The sequence below is a fragment of the Toxotes jaculatrix genome, chromosome 18 (assembly GCF_017976425.1).
Source record: "Toxotes jaculatrix isolate fToxJac2 chromosome 18, fToxJac2.pri, whole genome shotgun sequence".
Taxonomy (NCBI): domain Eukaryota; kingdom Metazoa; phylum Chordata; class Actinopteri; family Toxotidae; genus Toxotes; species Toxotes jaculatrix.
Window position 1 is genome coordinate 14,680,388 of NC_054411.1, and position 21,157 is coordinate 14,701,544.

Here is a 21,157-nt window from a genome sequence, read left to right on the forward strand (position 1 = left end):
TAAACCTGTAATTATTGTTAATGAACTAAAACAGAGGAATAAATGAAGAACTGCAATAAATTATTCTACTTAACAACAGTGAGACGGCTGCATGAGCCTTGTTATTGTGTTTGCAGGCAGAAGAGGGTTTTTTTTCTTTCTCGCTTTTTTCTTTTTTTTTTCCTCCCTTCTTCACAGAATTACACTCCAGTAGCAACAGCAGAGGAGGTTCTCCTCAGCGTTTGAACAAGAAAACCACAGGAGACATTAGAAAAGAACTGCTAGCCCCATGAGCACACACCCCCTTGTTTACTACATTACTGAGTGTGTGCAGGCTTCCACTGGTTGTGTTTCATGGCTGAAGTGACAGTTTTAGGGTAACTAAATACGTAGAAGGTTTCGTAGAAGATCTGCAAGGCTGATATTGATGTTGCTTGATGCTGTTTTATTAAAAACAGAAATGGGATGGAAATATTCCAATTTCTATTTAGTCAATCTCTCAAATTTCCATGGTCCTTAAAAAAGTTGGGAGCACGAAACAGTCATGGGTCAAAAAAAGGCTGTAAGACCCTGATCTGTGGATGTTCAGGTAAATGAACACCCACATGGTGACCTTCAAACTGCAGCATAAAGCATTTCTGTGAAGGAGAATGTGTTACTTCCTGCTCTGCAGCTCTATAGTCAGGTGTAAACTTGACTTTGAAAGAGTTTCTTAAGTGTAAAAGTGATGCACGTATTTGCTTCTGGCCTGAATTCAAAACTGTGTGTGTCAGACGGTCTGAAGGTTAAGATTATGACGTTTCCTTTACACTTTCTACCTTTGCGTTGTGTTCCTGTGGCTGCTGCAGGAGCCCTCAGTCATCTTGTGGTCGGTACGTGTTTCTTTTATCGCGGTTCCTCTCTTCAGGGAAGTCTGGTTATGTGTGCGTAAACATGTGAATGGGTTCCTGGTACTGCAACGATGCCGAAGTGGTTTAGTGTGTGTGTGTTTCAGTGTGTTTTTTCTGTACCAAACCACAGTCACAGCTCCATATTGAAGGTTTGACAGCAAAGATCTTGGATGGATTTCTCTCTGCAGTTGTGCTGTTTAAGTTACAATCACTGATGAGGGTTTTAAAATTAGATGGCACTCATTTACGTATACCGCTTTTAAATATTAACTGTTGACCGAAAAATTAACACACGCACATGTTTTTGAATATTTTGTAACCTGCACTTTTTACATTCATGTTCACATTGGCCAGACGCCTTCCTTTTTACCTTTTGCTGGTACAAGGTCATGTTTTCATTGTTGTGTAGACTTTGCCAACTGTGTGAAACCACCATAAGGAGTGTGTGTCACTTCGCTCAAACGCTCGTGCATGTACATGTGCATTCTGGTCCACGTGAGAACAGAGATGCAAACAAAGCACAACAAGGCTCGCAGATCAAAACATTGCTCCACAGTGACACAGTGGGCGAATGCGCACTGTGTCACTGTGGAGCAATAGGATACCTTTATTATTTTTTCGCATTTGTTAAGGACACCCTGCACTTACAGCAAAAGGATGTTACTGACATGAGAAAGGTTTAAAATAGAAGTTGGGGAATTCATGGAGAGATGATCTAGCAGCTTTTAGAAGAACTGGCTTTAGTTGAAGCTTAGCCAGAAAAAGCAGAAATAAGCTTTTCCCACATCATTTACCACATAGTCATGTTGTGGGAGTTAAATAAATAAATAACAAGAGGGCATTGTATGCTCTGTGCAGACAGGGAAACAGTGTGATGGTGTTCCATTAAATTCCTTGAGAGTTCTTTGTCTTTTGGTGAACAGTCACTCCTATTCTTCTCATGCCATGAGCAATTTTTCACCAGTTTCTTGAAAATCAGTAATCATCAAATTGTAAATTCTGAGAAATCACAGCAACAGGAATTGTTGGGAAAAGAATTCCAGTGAGGAAGCTTGAAGAAACAAAGAAAACGGGTGACTAATAGACTTAAGGGAAGTGCATTTGTATGGCTCTGACAACTGTTTTACAGGAAACTTGGGATTTGGTGTTTGGTCACAAGACAGCATTGTACCAAGACAACACGAGCAACCAGTTAGGCTGCCAGACAGGCTAATAATCTATGTATAGGCAAATATCCTCCGCCGTGGGAGTAATGAAGTCTCATATGGCTGTTATGATCTGTTTCGTTTGAATTCACTGAAGAGCAAAACAAAATCACCATGCTGATAACAGAGCATCTTGTTCACATCAAATGTCAAAAAACACAAGCTATCCTTTCTCACTTTGTCCTCAGACCTTTTTTGTCTTCTTGAGGGGACACTAATTTTTTAATTTGATTGATTTCCATAGAATGTGTGTGTGTGTATGTGTGTGTTTAAAGGACAGAAAACTCCCAGTGGAGGATTCCACAGAAATCAGCTGATAAGCACACGCAGTCACTAAACACCTCACTTCACCTTTCACTTCTCAAAATAGTCGGGAATGTCCTGATAACTGAAAGTCTATGAATGAAACTGCTATGTATTATTCACCCTACGCCATAAGAACACACTCATACACACACTAAATGTCTGATCTCAATTTCTAGGTAAAGCTTCAAAAAGTGTGGATTGATAACGCCTATAAAAATGAAGATATTACAGTGATAGTGTCTATATCACTGACTCATGTTCCACTGCGGTGTGTGTGTGTTCGTTCCACCCTTGCTCAGCCTCTTCCTCAAGCTGAGATAATTATATCCTCAAACTAGTCAGGCTTTACTTGAATCAAGCTGAGTATTATATTCACTATGACTCATTGTATGTGTGTGTGTGTTTGTTTGTGTGTGTGTGTGTGTGTGTGTGTGTGTGTGTGTGTGTCTAGACCCAAGTGACTTAAAAAAAAAATCCCCAGAAAGATCACAAAGCCTTATGGTAAGGTTTGGTTTTAGCGTTGGAGTTCTGGTTAGGTATGAGGAAAGGGTTGGAGGCTAGTTCAGGTTACAATCTCAAATGAGAAATGAAGTGTACTATACACTGTCTGAAAAAGTGACACATACTCTCACAAATGTCATGAAACTGCAAAATTACACCAAATTATGATGCCTACTAAAGATAGTCACAGCTTACTTTGGCTATCTCCATCTAGTTCCTGCACATTCTGTAATACCTGTTATAATTTTTCTTTAATCGTCTTTTTTTTTTTTTTTTAAAGCATTTTCATTTTTACTAATACAAGAAGACTGGAAACAGTTTGTGCTGCAACTCCAAACTACAGTTTGGATAAATGGATGTCTCTTTGTAAGACTATGTAAAAGGTTCCTGTTGAATCACTGTCTTCAGTGTTTCTCACAACTTTCTCATGTATGAGTCACACACTCAAAACCAGGTATGTGTATCTGCTTCAGTGTCACCACGTCCATTACAGAAACGTGATCTTTCAGTCAGTGTATGATGAACAATGACAATCTTTTAAATCTCTCCTTCATGCACTGTCCCACTTTTATAGACTGGCTTTTATGTGCAGAAGATGTTTCGGTTTTTTTTCTCCTTCTTTTTGTTTCTTGTCTCAAATTCTTCATTACTTTTTATTCATATGCTACATAGATTAAGCTTATTGTTCCTGACTCTATAATTAAATATGTGACTCTAACCCTGACCTTGATCTAACATGTCTCTCTGTCTAACCACTAACCCAAAAAATTTCCCACTTCCTCTTTAGGAAATTTTAATCTGTGCTGGGTCCTCATTAAGATAAGTGTACTACACACACACATTCACACAGACACAATCACACGCTTCATTATGTGTCACCTCTGCCCCTGTTTCTGGTAAGTGTGTGTGTTTCTAAGCGTAATAGTCCATTTACAACCAAAGTAACCCCACCCACCTGTCACTTTACCCTACAGAGATGAGTCACTGTGGTGACGATACTGTACCCTACCTTCTCACACTTCCTGTCTGTCTGTCTCTGTGTCCTATTGTCTGTGAAATGATGTGGACAAAGTGTGTGACTGTGAGGTTGTGTGTTTGTCCCGCCCTCTTGCTCCACCCCTACAAACTCCTACCACTCCTCCACATGACATGGCTTGGGGAACAGAAATGCAACAGTTAAAAAGTAACTAAATACAAATCCAGCAAGATCAGTTAAAATACCTTTTTATTTCAAATATAATGATAGAAACCTATACAAACTAATTGGCCAAATAGTACAGTACAACAACACCAGACTGCATGACTTAGTCACATTTTGAAGATATGAAGTGGTTTTTGAGCCATCAGTGCTGGCAAACATTCATGTGTGATGTAAACTTTAAACAACATTAGAGTATTCAAATCTGCTACAAAATAAATCCTACTGGTACCGTTGCCTGTGATGGTTTCAACCGTACCTTCCACCATGTCTTTGTATTTCTAAAAGTCCACTCTGCTGATGCTCTTAAAGCCCTTCCACAATTCACTATAGCTCCATTTTTTCTGTAGTTTTCTCTTAATGCAGCGTTTTCCAACTTTCTGTGCTTCCTCAAGACCAAAAGGCACTCTGTCCATGTGCAAGTGGAAGTTGAATCTCTAGAGGTAATGTATGTTGACATGTCATGATTGGACCAAGTCCAACTGGAGACAGCCCCTCCTTTACTGTGTTGATAATGTCTTGTAAGAGACATTTTGCAGCTTTTCAGCTCAAAACAGGGAGCTGACTTGATATGTAACCATGGAAATGCAGTCTTAAACTTCAACACATGGTGGACAGGCTTTACAAACTCCTCCAGCGTACTGTTAGTTGGTACAACTGGCCTTGAAATAAAAAACAATACTGTCAAGATTTTACATGGTAAGCTGCTCATAGTTTGTAAGGGAATTCCAACAAGAAGTCTTGGACAACATGGGTGACTGGCAGCTCTGAAACCCGGCTTCCTCCGCCACAGAGCTCCATAATGCGCTTCCTGCACAGTTCCTGCAGCGATGGCTCCCATTTCCTGTATGGGATGCTCAGACTTTTCTTGGGAGAGTTGGTGTAATGCTCCAACAGGGCAAAAAGCGTTGGGAAGGAGTGCTTGTTGCCTGCCAGTGAGAACTTTTGCTGCTTGTACTCGATGCGCACGCTGACCGGCCCGCCCTCGGCGTGGTAGGACAGTGTGAAGAAGATGTCTTTTTGCCGGCTGTCACGGATGAGGAAGCTGCCCAGCGGAGCGTCCCTCAGCATGCGATGGGCTTCCTCCACTCCTAGAGGTCCCCAGTAGAAGCCGCTGCGCTCGAGCTTGGCCGCTGTGTCTGTGATGATCTTGCAGTCCTCCTTGCAGGAGAAAGTGGGGAAGTGGGTCAGATAGTTAGCCCTACGGGTTGGCTCTGGAGCACGATGCTGAAGCTGCTCTGACTCTGTATGGAGTGACGATGATGAGGATAAGGAAGATGTTGAAGAGAAGGACGAGGATGAGGAAAAGGATGATGAGGATGAGGATGAGGATGAGGATGATGATGATGATGATGACGATGACGATGAGCTTGACAAGTGAGTCTTGTCATGGCCTTCCACTGTGCTGTCGGCTACCATCCTACAGGGGAGAGAGGCTCCAAACCCTCTCCCATCTCTAACCACCGCACTGTCATCCTGAGAGAGGCAAACAAGAAGAGAGAAAGGTTATTATCTGAAACACAGCCAACATTTATTATCATTAAAACTGCTGGCATCACTTTTAAAACAGCTTGAACAAAGCAAAGTCAGTTGAGAGTAACATCTTCCTGAAGACGATGAACGTTATCATTCTCAATACCACACAATGTTAAAATCAAGTCTCAGAAATGGATCATGTAAGGCCACATTGCTCTGAAAGAAGTGTGTGTGTGTGTGTGTGTGTGTGTCTGTGTGCCATTCAGTGAATGTCTGTGAGCGTAGGTTAGAAATTCCATTGAGCGACACTGTGTTTGAAATGACTGCGGTTTGGCTAGAATCCACTCACTGATGTCACCCACAGCCAAATTACTGTACACTGTCTGTAGACACACCCCCCACCACCAACACACACACACACCAAGGGCTGTATGCTTTCTTTATGACTTCTGACATAATGACTGACACATCAGGTTCTAATCAAACCTTAGAAGCCAGTCACAAACTCTGTAAATTTAAAACATCTCCTGCTCCATATGACTGTTTTAAGAATAGAAATGGTTTGAAATACTAAACCGATACGATCCCTCGGGCCTAAACTGAGCCTGCTGGACAGTATGAGTGGTGATCTTACAAAAGGCATTTTCAAATACCATCAGGGCTGTCGTTGTGATTAACCAACTGTGTAGTTCAATGTGAAGTACCTAACATTTGCGCTACACGTTGATTACAACTGCTTCTAATTCAAGGAAAAGGTTGGACTGGAAAAAAAGTAATGATTAACAAGTGATTACTTGTGCTGTAGTTTTTGGCTCATGACCAGTGATCACACTCACATGCCACGGAGATGGTTAAAATTCAAATTCTAATCCTATTTCTGACAAATTCAATAGATGCAATTTTAAAGTGTTTATTATTACCACATTGTGTTTGATTTGATTTGATGGATTCATTAAGTTCCAGCCTGAGACAGCTAAGCCGCTGTTATCAGCTGGACAGTGGTAACCAAACACTTTAGAACCAGCTAAGTCAAACCCTTGACCTTGATGCATTTTTGTGTAAAGAAGAAAAAAAAAGGGGGCCACATATTCAGAGAAACTTACTACTACCCATTTGTGCAGAATTTTTCGTCTGCATAAGCCCCCAGAAAAAAAAAGAAAAAAGAAAAAAAAAGCAGCCATGAGCACTGCAAAGCACCATTTTTAAAATCCATTTATTTATTTATTTATTTATTACCTAAAACACCCAACCGCACGGCATAACTCGGCACAGTTTTGAAAACTCTTACCGTTTTGCTCTAACAACAGCGCTGTTTTAAAGATCCGTGGGCCTGTAATCCCAAAGTGCAAATCCTGCGTTGGTACCAGTAAATATCCTGCAGGTTAAATCCTTGACGCGGCGCAGATCTGGAGAAAGGGGGTTGTAGCCGCTCGCAGCTCGGAGGTAACGTTTCGACCTGCTGGCTGTGATTTCCACCCGTCAGATCATCCCCTAATGTGTGTGAAGCATGGTAAACACTTCATCAGACTTTATATATCTTGTTGGCCCCGCCTCGGGTCTGCTTGCTTCCTTGAACAGCTTTTAGCGGCAGGCAGGCAGTTTCTCTTGAAACAGAACCGAAAGTGAAACTGAGCTCCACTGAGCTCAGAGCAGCCCCTTCGCTCTTTCAGTTCGTTTGAACTCTGTTATTATTTGGAGAATTTCAAGAAAACCGCAAAGCCACATGACAGTAGGACATTTACAGAAAGACAGGTGACAGATACGAGTAATGGCAGCACTCACCTAGTAAATATTCTTGGTATAGGTATTTTGAGTGGTGTTTTTTTTTTTTTTTTTTTTTAATTTTTTTTAGTTTTTGTTTTTTAGGGGGTAGCTAATACCCTCCTTGTCTCCATGTATTTTTTTTATTAGAGCCATTCTTTTATTTATTAATTCCAAATGTATGTAAATTAAACATGGGTGCTTTTAAACACCAGTCATTCCAAAAGAGCACAGGATGTGCTCAGTTTATCATGTGGGATGACCTTGCCAGAAGTAGTTTGTATCAAATGAGAAATTAAGCTTAATGTTTTCCATTTCTGGTTTTGGCATTAGTCTCTCTTGTCAGTTTAGGGAAATGTGCATGCAGATAAAGTTCCTGATAAAAATCAGGCTCATCACATTCTTTTTTTTTTTCTCTTAACCTTTGCTAAGCCAGAAAAGGCCCGTTGAGATAATGATCTTCATTCCATCAATGATGAATGTGAACAGTTACATAGAAGTTGCAGTCAGATAGCAGTGGTGCATAATGTCAAATCACATAAGGAGGCAAATTGAAATCGTTCTATTTACAGTAAACAAAAGCAGTAGGGAACACATCAGAACGAAATCAAACCAGTGCTGCAGCACTTCTTCATTTGTTGTTAATAGTCTGCTTTTCTGCAGAAATAAAGCTTTCATGGGGCCCTCACATGTGAGTGATTCATTTCAGAGATGTTCATATTGTGACATCCTAACAGTCATTTCACTGTTTTGGCTTTGACCACTTTATTTCATCACAACCACACTGGGACATTTCCACTGTAAATCTTTTGTTATATATACATATATAGTATGTAGCATTAATGGCATTAAGATGACACATCATAATCCTCTTTAGATGTGGTAATGTAGTGATCATTACATGACTATTTTATTCAAAATTGAATAGCAGTCAAAAACTCCAGTCTATTCTGATGACGTCTAATTTTATCAAGTGGAACCAGTTGGTACAGAAATCACAGAAGACAAACATATAGCACACTCAATTCATATTGGAAATTTTCAAATCTCACTTCAGCTTCTTCTTTTTTTTTTTTTTCTTGCAGCATATGTGAAACACAGTGGGTTTGTGATGAAAGACACATTTCAGAGGAATACGGTTTTATTTAATTGAATTTAATCGAATCAAAGATTGAACAGAAATCTTTCCAGACTTGTTGTGCTTGCAGTGTTTGGACACTGGCTGTATGCATAATGCACACAGTGTCTCTGCTTGCAGTGTGGCTGATGTTTTGGCATGCAATTGTACATTACTTCATCAGAGTTTCGTGCCAAATGTTTGAAGCGCTTGGCACACAGCTGTGCAATGACTATGGTAATATAGAATGACAACATTACAAGTCAATCCTTATATCCAATAATTCCTATATAATCCACGTTAACTTCATATGTTGATGTCACATCATAGCAGTGCATGAGCATGACAACGTTTGGAGAAAGTCTGGATAAAGTTCTCACCTTCTGCTGTTAATCAGCTCATTTGTGCTTCAGCATTATGCTTCCACTCATAAAGTCCTGTGATGCAAATCACAGGAAGTCTGCTGCTGGCAAACATGAACCACACAGTTCATGTAAATAAGGACATCATCTGTGACCTGACTGCATGAGCACCTCTGCCATGCAGTCAGGTTACAGAAGAGCAAGTGAGGGGAAACAGAAAGTTAAGGATTAACTCATGGTCCAGTGGCTTAAAGAGGCAGAAGCAGACAGACAGGCAGGCAGAGAAGTGTGCATTACTGTGTAATGATAGTTTCATTTTATCAGGACTAGTCTTACTCAGCTAGTACTCAGAATAGCTTGCTAGCTCTCTGTGTATCTGATGGTGCTGATTATTCTCAGCATCCTCATCATGTAACCCTCATCTTATTCATCAGCTGACTGCTGAAATGTTGTTGTTCCTCCATCTCTTTTTGCTGGAGAACCAGGTTTACAACCCATTTTGTGCATGCTCCCCCACAGCTTGTAAACACTGTTGTGGGCCTGCTTTGTTGTGTGCATGTGTGAGTTGCTTTCATTTGTAATAACTGACAAAAAAGTCAGGACTTGAAGTATATCCTTAAGTAATAGCATATAGAAATGTGCAGGGAGTCAGGCGTCTTTTGTTGTTCTAAACTATCAACATGTGTTAACCTTTGCTCTCAGTTACTTTTAGAGATATCGTGATATGTCTGAGTTTCTTAGACTGAAACCTATTTAAATGCCTCACTTCTTAATGCATAAACGTTTTGCCTATACCTTGTAACTGCGTATTTTCAAGGTGGCTTTGAGAACAACTGCTGATCGCTGAAATGCAATCTAATCTATTGTATCAGTGGTGTTGAACATGATGTTTACACACAGTGGGGATGGGATGGGGAACAGCGTGCTCAGCACATACTGATTGTAACACTGGATTTCTGCCACTGCTGTTTCTGCTTTGTGTTGCATTCTTATGTTTAGGGTTTCCTTCATGCATTGCAGATATTTTCTAAATCACCATCATCTCATACCGTGTAATGCAGTTTGAAACAGTGTAACTGCGTGCACATGGCTGTTGTTTTGCAATTTGTGATGCACTCAGTGTTTATGTGCACACACGCTTATGCTCCATAAGTTTCACTTCTATGAAACAGGGAGAGAGACTGAATCGTAGCCAGCTTAACAGAGTGCATGTTGTGTCTAATTACAGACCCTCACGGGCTGCTGATAGTTTGAATACAGTGATTCATTTGGCGGACACGACAGAAAATCCATTCAACACATGCATTAACATGATATAATAAAATATATGCCACAACATGAAGTCAGAATGATCTGGGATCAGTTTTACTTCTTAAAAGACAGTTGTTGCTGTGACCACATGAAACTTTGGTAACCATTCCTTCTTGTTGTTTCTGTTTGCCTCTGCATGCAAGCATGAAGTGTTGCACGGTTCTTCTATGCGTGACGGATGAAAAATGCAGAGCAGGGAAAAATCTGTTTTTGTTGCTCCTATTCCTGCAGCGGCCCTTCGCGGTCAACCGTACGAGCTTAATCAGAGTCTGTCTGAACTTTGTTATATTTGCATGTTTAGTACTGTAGAACATCCAACTAAGACACGACTGCTGATCACCATTGTGTGAGACAAACGTCATGGAAAATGCATTCTGGAAGTTTCTGCAGGAGCGAGCTGGTGCTTTCTATCTTTTTTTTTTTTTTTTTTTTTTTTTAATCTTCTGTAATCTGCAGAGATATGTGTAACTGCTAAAGTTTCAACTTGTGCTGTGGACCTGCAATTTTCAGCTAACAAAACGATCAGATAGTGTTTCATGCAGTTCTGCCTGCCACACCTTGAAACAGTGCAGATAGCTATTAGGTGGCTGTGTGTCTGTGGGTTTATCTTCATGTTGGGCTTTGTGTCAGGTAAACTGAAACTTTTGCATCCCTGAGGTATTTGCTTGTTGTGCCTCCCTGTGTCATTCTGCCAGTCTGCAACTCCCTGTCTGAAAAACAGGAACGATGTGTTCTTTTCGTGAGATGTTCACCTTTCAGAGTTGCTATCAGTGACACAGAGAGGTGCTGAGGGGAAATTAGTGTGTGTGTGTGTCTGTGTGCGTGCGTGCGTGCGTGCGTGCGTGTGTGTGTGTGACTTTTGATCATTCATGCTGTACACCTCATCTTCCTCTGATAGTAAATTCTGTCTTTCACAGTAATGGGATAGGCTCTTACTTCCCCTTTGCTGCCAGTGTTTTCTGTTGGTTTGTCCTCCTTTCAGTCCTCACTGGGTTCTCAGTATGCTGTCTCACCGAGATTGTCTTCATTTTCAATGACTGTCTCATCAGTTCTTTTGAAAACTCTTGTTAACACTCACTGGTCTTACAGTAAGGGCGACTTCAGCTCCCTGAAGTCCACATGTGGTCATGAGACCTTGCTCCATAGCAGAATTTACTTTCAATATGATGACAGCTATGAGATACCAAAGAAGCAAAACCTGGGTTGTTATATGCACAGTCTTCACTTTCAGTTTGCCGTTCTTCTAATACGGATGACTGGTATTTACTCTACTGCTGAATTGTTGAGGTATGAATGGCAACTACAGTAAACACTTAGGAGTCAACTTCTTGTAAACATTACAAAGTACACACACTTGCCATGTACTGTACATTTTGTGCTTTAGATGTTACGGCAGTGTCCTGGTGGGCAGCGGAAATTGTAGTAACTAAATCCTCTTAAAATGTGCTGTATGATCCTTGTTGTTTTTGTTTTTCAACCATTTATGTCATGCTTTACAAGGAGGAAACAACAATAAAAGTGGCAAAAAAGACAAAGGATAATAAAACAAAAATGATGTAAAAAGTTAATCAGACTAAAAAAAAACAAGAAAGGAAAGTTTTGTGAAGAGGGTATGATGTGTGAACTTTTCAAGGAAGTTTTCTTGCATTCTGGGAAATTATTGCCTACTTTGTTATCTGTCTGTTTTTGGACACAGCCAGCTACCATCTTGGTCTTCCACTTTTGGCTGTTCCCTGTCTGAGGGTTGCCACTTCGAATCACTGGAAAATGACGATTCACGTTTCAAGTTTGGCATGTTGTTTTGCTCCAGATGCCCTTCCTGACCTTCCCTCTATTTTATCCGGGCTTGGGACCGGCACAGAGGTCACTGGCTGGAAACCTCTGTGGCTAGATTATGAGACTGTGGGAGGGAGAACCAGCAGAAACTTTGCAGCAGCTGACTTATTTCCAGTCACAGAAAACCTGATCCAGTGGTTCCTGTATTCCTCTGTCAAAACGTAATTGAGTTGGGATGAAAGTGGAAGTAGAGTTGCTGTGAAATGAGAAGCTGTGTTTCATTGAATTTTTACCACTTATGAGAAGGAGGTTATAGAAATTCATGTGGTCATTTATTACTTTCTAATTCACAAAGCAAAACAGTCAAGTAAACTTGCCACGTCTGTTTTGCAATCTGGACAATAGGTGTATAGTAAATAAGCTCTGCCAATAAAGATAGCTCCGCTAAATGTGAAAGTACAACTGTCTTCCTTGAATTCCTGAAATTTATGGGAAGCACTTCAGCCTTAATACAGACCAATAAAATCCCTTAGGACTTAATTATTTCCAGCTCTGCATGTTAACAGAAAAACCTCTGCCTAAATCATTTCCTCTTAAAACATTTTCACTCTGTTATTTTTTTCATATTTTGTTCATCAGAGGACATCTTCAAAAATAATCACTCTGCTGCTCTACTTCTTCTTTTCCTCCTCATTTAGTCCATCATTCCCTTGCTTTTTCTGGACACTTTTCTCTAAATATATGTTCATCCTGTATAAAAACAAATGTACTTCAAGATCTGGAAAATACTTCACTCAAAAAAATATTCAAATATATTTCAGATGCATATATACAGAGCTCTCATTTGCTCATTCTGCTGGTTTTCCCTTGTTGTGGTAACTGAAGGGTCTTTGTTTCCTGTGTACTCTGGCAAAACAATGGCCTTTTATTGTTCTCAACTCGCTCTGTCCCACAGCAGCAGAACAGTGTCGAATTTGATGTCAAAAAATCACATTAACTAACTATTAATTCACTTTCATTTTAAAGCAGTAAAATCCGAGTGGCTGAACTTGCCCCTTCTGGCCATGTCATTCAAGACATTCAGGTCATTCAACACGTGAAACCATTTATTGTGAAAAGGTAGCAGCTATTGAAGCAACAAGTTTATTTGAAGAGCCAGATCAACTCTGCAGAACCAGTCTGACAGCTGTACTGATTACAGTCTACAGTGAGCTTTCCCATCATGATATGAGGCTTCTGACTAAACATCTTCTGAAGAAAACTCACAGCCCGTCTTTGCTCTGAGGAAGAAGTTCATTTCTTATTAATGTGGTGCACACACACTGCACCAGAAACATGCATCAGTTTGCTTACAAGGTTCAAGATTAGCGTTAGACTAATTTGAATATCCGAACCTCATTGTTGCCCATGATGTGGCAGTGTTTGCTGACTGCAGATATGTGATACAAGCCTATACAACTGGCAAAGAAAGGTAAATATTGATTAGTAAAATCAATGAATGGTTTATTTGTGTCTTTTGTCTCTTAAACTTTACTTAGTACGGAAGTATTATCAGCAAAATATACTTAATGTTTAAAAAGTAAATGTACAAAAAGAAAAGTAAAATAGACAAAAACAATCCCCATGACTGATATATTATGATGTATGACTGTTAGTACTGATGCATCGATGCAAAAGCAGCATTTGAATGCTATAGTTGGTCAAGGTGGAGCTGGTTTTAACTACTTTATTAACATTTAGATAGTTTAGTTCTGTGATTCTTAAGCTACTGTCGGGATCAGGCCCCTCCATCCAGAGGGTCATAAAACAGAAAAGGTTTTCGTCTTGTCTTTGCTCAACAGTATTAAATAAATCCATCTAAGAAGTTTGATGGACAAGTTTCTTTATGGTAGAACTGCTAATACCTCTGAAAAGCTCACTCAACAGATACAAAATAGAAATAGAAGTAAGGTACAAACACCCACTAAGTTGTACTGGAGTAAAGAACTTTTGTTTGTTTATATTTCTCCATGGGCTAAAATGTGCAGTACTGAGGAATGACGTGAGATGATGTTTTCTCTATGCTGATGAACTGGAACACTAACAAAGTATGTTCTTAGGCAGTAACTTATGTGGCTGAGTCTGTGTTTGGTAAAGATGTCCTTGATGAGATCATATACTACACCTCAGACTCATAATGACTGATCACATTTTTCTAACATTACGTCATACTGTTACTGGAGTCACACTGTCTTTGAAAGGTGTATGATACCTGCTCTGACTTTATTTTTTAAACCTTAATGAAGATTGGTAAGAAGTGAAAGCCACACCCACAGGTGCTCTTGACAATTTAATGGTAGTTTTCTGTTTATCAGAGTGATTATTTCATTGCCTTTGTGCTTTTGATTAACAACAGATCTGGTGATCTTTGACCCTTGGTTCTCAGTGGGTGGGGTACAGTCATGGCTGAGGCCTTTGAGCTTAGAGCTGATGAGATTTTCTGGCTCTCCTTAACCCCACCTGGCTTGGCTTGACCTGATGACTAGTACCAAGAGTTCATGCCAAAAACAGCATTTTGCTCATAATACAGGGAAGAAATTGTTTAAAATTCCTGAAAGATAACACTATCCTCTCAGTCCTGTTGTAAACATTATTCCATTTTAAAGCCAAACCTCTTGGCACCTCAATCTCTCGGGGTTGTGGGTTTGACCCCAACTCCGGGTCAGACTCGGCCTGGACCCAGATAAGTGGCCAATGATGACATGACCTCTTGGCACTTCCTGTTAGTTGGTCAAGTTTCCTACTGTACTATTCCTGTAGTATCCTGGCAGCAATCACCCAGCTAAGAGTTATCTCCTCTCCTCCATTTCTGCAGTTTGCCAGCACCTTTTGAGGACTCGTGAATTCTATCCTCCTCTAGTTTTAGTCTCCAGTTCCCCGATCGATACTCACTCAAGCAATAGTAAAACTACAGTACATGAAAAACATTTGGTTGTTTATCTTATGTGTAGATTTGGGATTATTCCAGGAAATATTCTTGGTATCCGTATTGTGTTAGCTATACAGTATGATTTCTTGAAAATGAGAACAGTTAGTATAATGTGTTATGTGGATCTGCAGTGTCCCAGATGTGGAAAAAAAAACTTGTCCCACATTACACAATAACAATCTATTGCTACACGTTTCCCACGATTGTTGTAAGGAAAGGTGAAATGTGTTATCGGGCTCTGTGGGAAGATCACACTCTTTGCACTGCTTATGAAAGACAAAATCCTGTACTCAGCTCCACTGCATTAACAGTTAATCCTCTCTCAGTTATTTTTGGCCAATAGTGTAGCAATGAATCCTAAACCAAATGTAAGGGTTAGCACTTTTGCCTCACAGCAAGAGTGTTCTGGATTTTGAATCTGCCGGCTGGGGCTTTTCTGTGCGGCGTTGGCATGTTCTCTCCGTGCTTACGTAGGGTTCCCTCCAACTTCCTCCCACAGTCCAAAGACATGCAGATTAGATTGGCTGGTGACTCTAAATATTGTATTAAATTGTGTATTTGAGCATGAATGGTTGTTTGTCTATATGTCAGCCAACCTGTTCAGGGTGTACCACACCACAAGATTCAAGATTTAAGATTCAAGAGTCTTTATTGTAATTATGCGAACATAACAAAATTTTGCAGAGATTCCCAGCTTTAGGGCACACATATAAAGCTCTGGGGAAGAAGCTGTCCCCGAGTCTGTTTGTGCTTGCTTTAATGTTCCTGTACCACTTTCCTGATGGAAGCGTTACAAACAGTGCGTTGCCTGGGTAGGTGGGATCTGTTGCAATGTGTCTGGCCCTTTTCTGGACTCGGGCAGCGTAAACTGAGTCCAGATCTGGTTGACGACAGCTTACAATCCCCTGTGCTGTCTTCACTACCCGGGTTAAGTCCTTCCTGTTCTGTGCTGTGCAGCTGCCATACCACACTGTCACACTGAGACACAGGATGCTTTCGATTGTGTTAGCCTTTTTCACCAGGTGTGAAGTGTTCACAGACCAGGAGAGGTCAGAGGAAATGTGGATGCCCAGGAACTTTACGCTGTCCACATGCTCCACCGCCTCCCCATGTACGCAGACAGGAGCGTGTTCAGTCTTCCTGGACCTCCTATAGTCCACTATGACCTCCTTGGTCTTGCTGATGTTCAGGATGAGGTTATTTCTGTTACACCACTGTGTCAGATTCTGGACTTCTTCTCTGTAGTGGGTCTCATCATTGTTGGATATGAGACCCACCACGGTGGTGTCGTCTGCAAACTTCACCTCTCGCCTAAAGTCAGCTGGAATCGGCTCCCACCGCCCCCCCCCCCCCCCCCCCCCCCCCCCAGTGACAAGAGGATAACACACAAATAATTTTCTCACCCTGACATTTTTCTCTACATAAAAACACTTTTTCCCTACAGAAAAATATCAGGGTTTAAAAACAGGTACAGTTAAGTGCTGAGGCAAGGACAAGGGCTGCAGTGTACAGAAAACATCTTGTTGTCTACAGCTATCTGACAGTTAATCAGTGTAAACATGCAAACAGACAAATACATTTTAATTAGACAGCTGAAGGACAAGCAGTTATCAGAGCATCTCACCTAAACAGCTGCAGGCGCAGCTCTGATTCCAGGCTGTGATCTGTATCCAGTTTTTAGCAGCTACACTGTGCTAGAAATGCTCCGTTTCTCGGAATGTGAAAGTGAAAGCTGTGCAACATCTGTTGCCCACATGGCAACAGATGATGTCACGTGGCATGTAGATTTCTGATTGGCTGTTTTTATTTAATGCCACTTTTAACTCCTAAGCTAAGCAACTGTTTTAGGCAGGTTTGTGAGTTTTTTACATCTATGTAAAACTTCATTTTTTTGTATTTGTATTTTTTGTATTTTGTTCAAAATATACAAAGAAGGCTTACTTGATGATAAATTACCTAAAGCAATGATCAAGAGTGAGATGTTAGCCTTCTCATTTGCCAATGCAGTGTTGTTGATTTTGCTCCTTGAGCTCTACAATGTCGTCTTAACTCATACACTGAAAAATAAGAATAAGAAACACTCAAAGGGAAATACCTTTGCGCTCAAGTTCCTAAAAAACAATGTTGTCACCATTTTTCTGTCTTCCTTGGAATAATGATATGACATTGAGGTAGTTTTCGGGGGATTTATCATGTTATCCTATCATGTAGATTTATCACTCAGGAGAAGGTAAATGTGTAAAGATGGTTATCTGATTCAACAGTCATATGCCCACATGCCCGCATTTGCCAATTAGCTTTTCCACCCCACACAGTAATCCTGTCTAAATCTACACGTTGGTTAATTTAACAACATGTCGTCTTGAACAGCCCCGCTTTTATTGCCACTGTGCATGAAACAGCTCATTTTCAATATAAGTCATCATATCTGATTTCTGAGGAAGAATATTCCCACTATCATTCATTATCTGTAAAATGATCAGTTGTTTTTTGGCTTTGTTTCTCTTTTGCTCTGCTGTGGAATTCTTTGAATCAGTCCTCTTCTTCATTTTTTTCTTTTTTGTATGAAAAGTGAGGCAGAAACACAGAGTAGTCCCTCTGGAGCGGAAATTTCAACTCATTAATACACAACATCATTGAAAAGGCCTAACAGATGTGTGTCAAGTGGTAGCTGCTGAAAGAGAAAGCAAAAGAAACTGTTGAATGATTGTCAAAATAAAAAAAAAAAAGAAAAGAATCAACCTGCCAACATCTCTGTTATTTGATACGCGTCTCTGACTGCACATTTAAAAATAAACATTTCTTTCTTTCTCAAGTCCAAACTTGCATGCAGCACTATATTCTCCACTGTTCTGACTATCCCTTGCAGACGTCAATGCAATGTCCTGCTTATTTAAAACAGACACACCAGGATCCTGATTTCATCCCGTCCCCATCTGCATTGCTTTGTTTGACTGGTTAGCATTCTTAACTTGCAAACACACAAGCACAAAGTCTGGCTGCTTTTTGTGGCTCCCACTCTCTGTGGATTTAATCTGAAACTCCTCCTCTGATTATCCATCATAACAAGGCCATGCAAGTGCGTGAAAGAGAAGTACTTCTGCTGTCTGAGGGAGTGGTCGCATTCACGGTCGCAGATTTTTTCTTTGGCTCATTCAGGTTTGCTCAAGGAAACAAAGACTACCACCATCCCATGGGGAGTAGAAATATTTATAGCAGGAGAGTCAGACCAAATGTGGCCTCAGTTCTTGTGAATTCAGCTAACCCAGACTGATCTGCTCCATAATTCCTTTCACCTGGGCTTTGATCAGACTGTAGTTTGTTTTCACATCACTGTGTCACATGATTCATGATATGTGCTGAACTTCTCAGATGCTGACGTTAGTTTCCTCACATTTTCCCAGCTTTTGTTTTGGGATTGTTGAATGGCTCACATTACATTCTCATACTTAGTGTGCCTTGGAAAGAAACACACACTGTATTTGGAGATGTCACAGATGATTTGTTGCAGCCTGTGGCCCAGAGTTATGCACGCTGAGACACAGAAAGAATGTTAAATATTCAGCTTTTAGTGTTTTGTGATATATATTCTCTTACCATTTCATTTGTATTACAGCATTACAGCCCCACTTATTTTACTCTTATACTATACTATACTATACTATACTATACTTACTACCAATAGCATACTACCACTACTAGCATTACAAGTGTGCTACTATTGCTACTATAATAAATACCATGGCAGCCTGCTGATGTGAACCATGCCTCAAAAACTGAATCTCAAATTAAGAACTGCTGCTTTGTATGAAGCTGGAAAGTGTTACAGAGTCATCTTCAAGAGTTTAGGTGCATGGTGTTTGTGGTAGGACACCACAGAGGAAGCAACTGCTAATCTCCTAAAAAAAAAAAAAATCACTGTGCAGCTGAAGTATGCCTTAAAGCACCCCAACACTGAAAAGCTCTACTGGGAAAATGTTTTATGAACTCATAAAACTAAGGTTCAGCTAATAACCTTAACAGTCCTGAAGCACATTGTGTTTGACTGTACTTAGATCAGATTTTATGACCCATTAATGGAGAAAATCTGGTTATTCCAAAGGGTTCACATATATTTTCCTGCCTCTGTATATTATGTCAGCTCCCAACTTGTGTTCTCTGCTGGGGCAAAAGCTGGCAAACGCCAGCTGAGTGGCCTGATCAGGGGTTTCTGATTTTCCAGTAAAACATCTTAATTTTTTCCAGAAGGCAAATTCTCTGTCCAAGAGAACAGAGCTGAGCAGAATGGTGTGGTTTCCTCGATCAGCCTTGTTTCACAGTTTGAAAATAAGTCTTACTTTACCCAGAATTCATGACAAATTATCTCTACATAAGAGAGATAGACAGCTTTGCGTAAGAGATACATTTAGATGTCTATCTGAAGTCTGAATATTAGTTTGAGCCACAGTCATGATGCGTCCCAGAGCACCATCGGGGACACATTATCAGTGGCACATTATCAGTGACAGGAGGAGTTGCTATCACTAGGAGCAAATCCTCTGCTAGTACTTCAGTTATTACTGTGCTACATTACCCCTCTGACTGCTGCTTTTATCACTAGATAAAAAATTGCTTGCATACTACAGCACTGCTTACCACTGTGTATCCAAAAGGCTTCTTCAGAACTTAAGAAGCCTTTGGAATGAGAGGTGAAACATCTTCAAGAACCTCAAGTAAGTCCAGTTGCCTTTCTGTAGCTTTTGGAAATACCATGACTTGGATGACTGAGAGTCCGCACAGACATTCTTTATTCATCATATGTGTCACAGATGTATGTTGCAGCATCCACATCTTTGCTTTGCTTTGCCTCTGCTCATGACTGGCAAAAACAGTGACTTACAGGAACACGCACACACGCACGCACACACACACAGTTATACGCTTACCGTACATAGTCCTATTTGTGATTTTAATCTTTCCTCTAAAATAACCTTCACAGAGAAATACCACACACAAATAACCTCCCACCCCAACACACACACACACACCTACACACACTCTGTCTCACTTACTGTCTTTGTGAGGACACTTCTTTGACATAATCCATTCCTTAGCCCATTACAATAACCTTAGCCTAAACCCAATTCTAACCTGAACCCTAAAACAAAGTCCTCACCCGCAAAGAGTCCTTTAAAGTTGTGAGGACTGACCAGAATGTCCTCACAATGATGGTTTTCGAAACAAAATTTGTCCACACAACCATAGAAAGACATGCACTCAGATGCACCAAAACACCACAGCTCTGTGGTTGCTCGCTGACAGTCATGTGACCTCCTGTCAACTTGGTAGTATTTTGTACTTGGTGTTATTTACCCAATAACCCAGGCATCCATGTCAGTGTGTGTGTGTGTGTGTGAGAGAGAGAGAGAGAGAGAGAGAGCGAGTGCATCTATGTTTCTGCACTAAAACCTATTAAAGGAAACACACATGCGCACACACACGTCTGCATATACAAAAGTGACTCACAGCAGTTTTTTGTTTCTTTTTCTTTGCTTTAACCTTTAGCTCATGTCATCCATTGTAGCACTGTTACTGACTGTGGGGTGCATCTATTTTAAAAGAGGTGTCAGGCTTCACACCCACTTAAGGTTTTATCTTGTTAAGGCTACTTGACCTCATGTGCTAAAAATAGTGTCTGCACAGAAATGTATGTTTGATACTCCTGGAATTACACCTTTCCTTCTTTCAAAGAAACAAAATGATGAAATGAAAGTGAAGTCAGTGTCATACTGCTGGTCATTTAACAAAAACAGGAATAAGTACTTACTGTTACCAAAACAATGATTCTTTAAGGTGGTTAATAGGTGACGCTTGTGTTGGTCCGCACTGTAGACTGTGTATGTGTTTCTGAGTTTGTTTGGGTGTGCAAAGCCATGAAAAGAAGGAAATGGGACTTCTCTATAGTAATTCAGTATTTCAGAAGAAGAGGATCTATGTAAACCATTTACAGTAAGTACAGTCACACACGCACACAAACATACACACACACACACACCAGAAACTATGATGTAGAAATGTTACCTGTGGATTGGCTAATACGATACAGTGTGGTACAGAGTGTATAAAAAGACATGATGATGTTGGGAGGGGCAAACAATAATAAAGTTCACGCAACGTAAAGTTCACTTAACATTTTCCAAAGCAAAGTGTTTCAAGGGGACAGGGCTGTGTCTTTTCATGAGGCCCTGAATTTGAGCTTGTCAAAATTGTTGAACCTTCACAGTCCGTTTAAGGCCGTCAAAAGTGGACAACAACAAATAGGTGTCAT

At 40.4% G+C, this 21,157-nt stretch overlaps 1 protein-coding gene across 1 annotated transcript; it reads right to left on the reverse strand.

Annotated features, from left to right (window-relative positions):
* Positions 1–4,643: 4,643 nt before the first annotated feature.
* socs1a (suppressor of cytokine signaling 1a) lies at positions 4,644–7,072 on the reverse strand. Its single transcript, XM_041061612.1, has 2 exons — positions 6,844–7,072; positions 4,644–5,555 (listed from the first exon to the last, which is right to left on the reverse strand). Exon 2 carries the CDS (start codon positions 5,496–5,498, stop codon positions 4,788–4,790), a length of 711 nt encoding a protein of 236 aa, XP_040917546.1. The 5' UTR covers positions 5,499–5,555; positions 6,844–7,072; the 3' UTR covers positions 4,644–4,787.
* Positions 7,073–21,157: the final 14,085 nt, after the last annotated feature.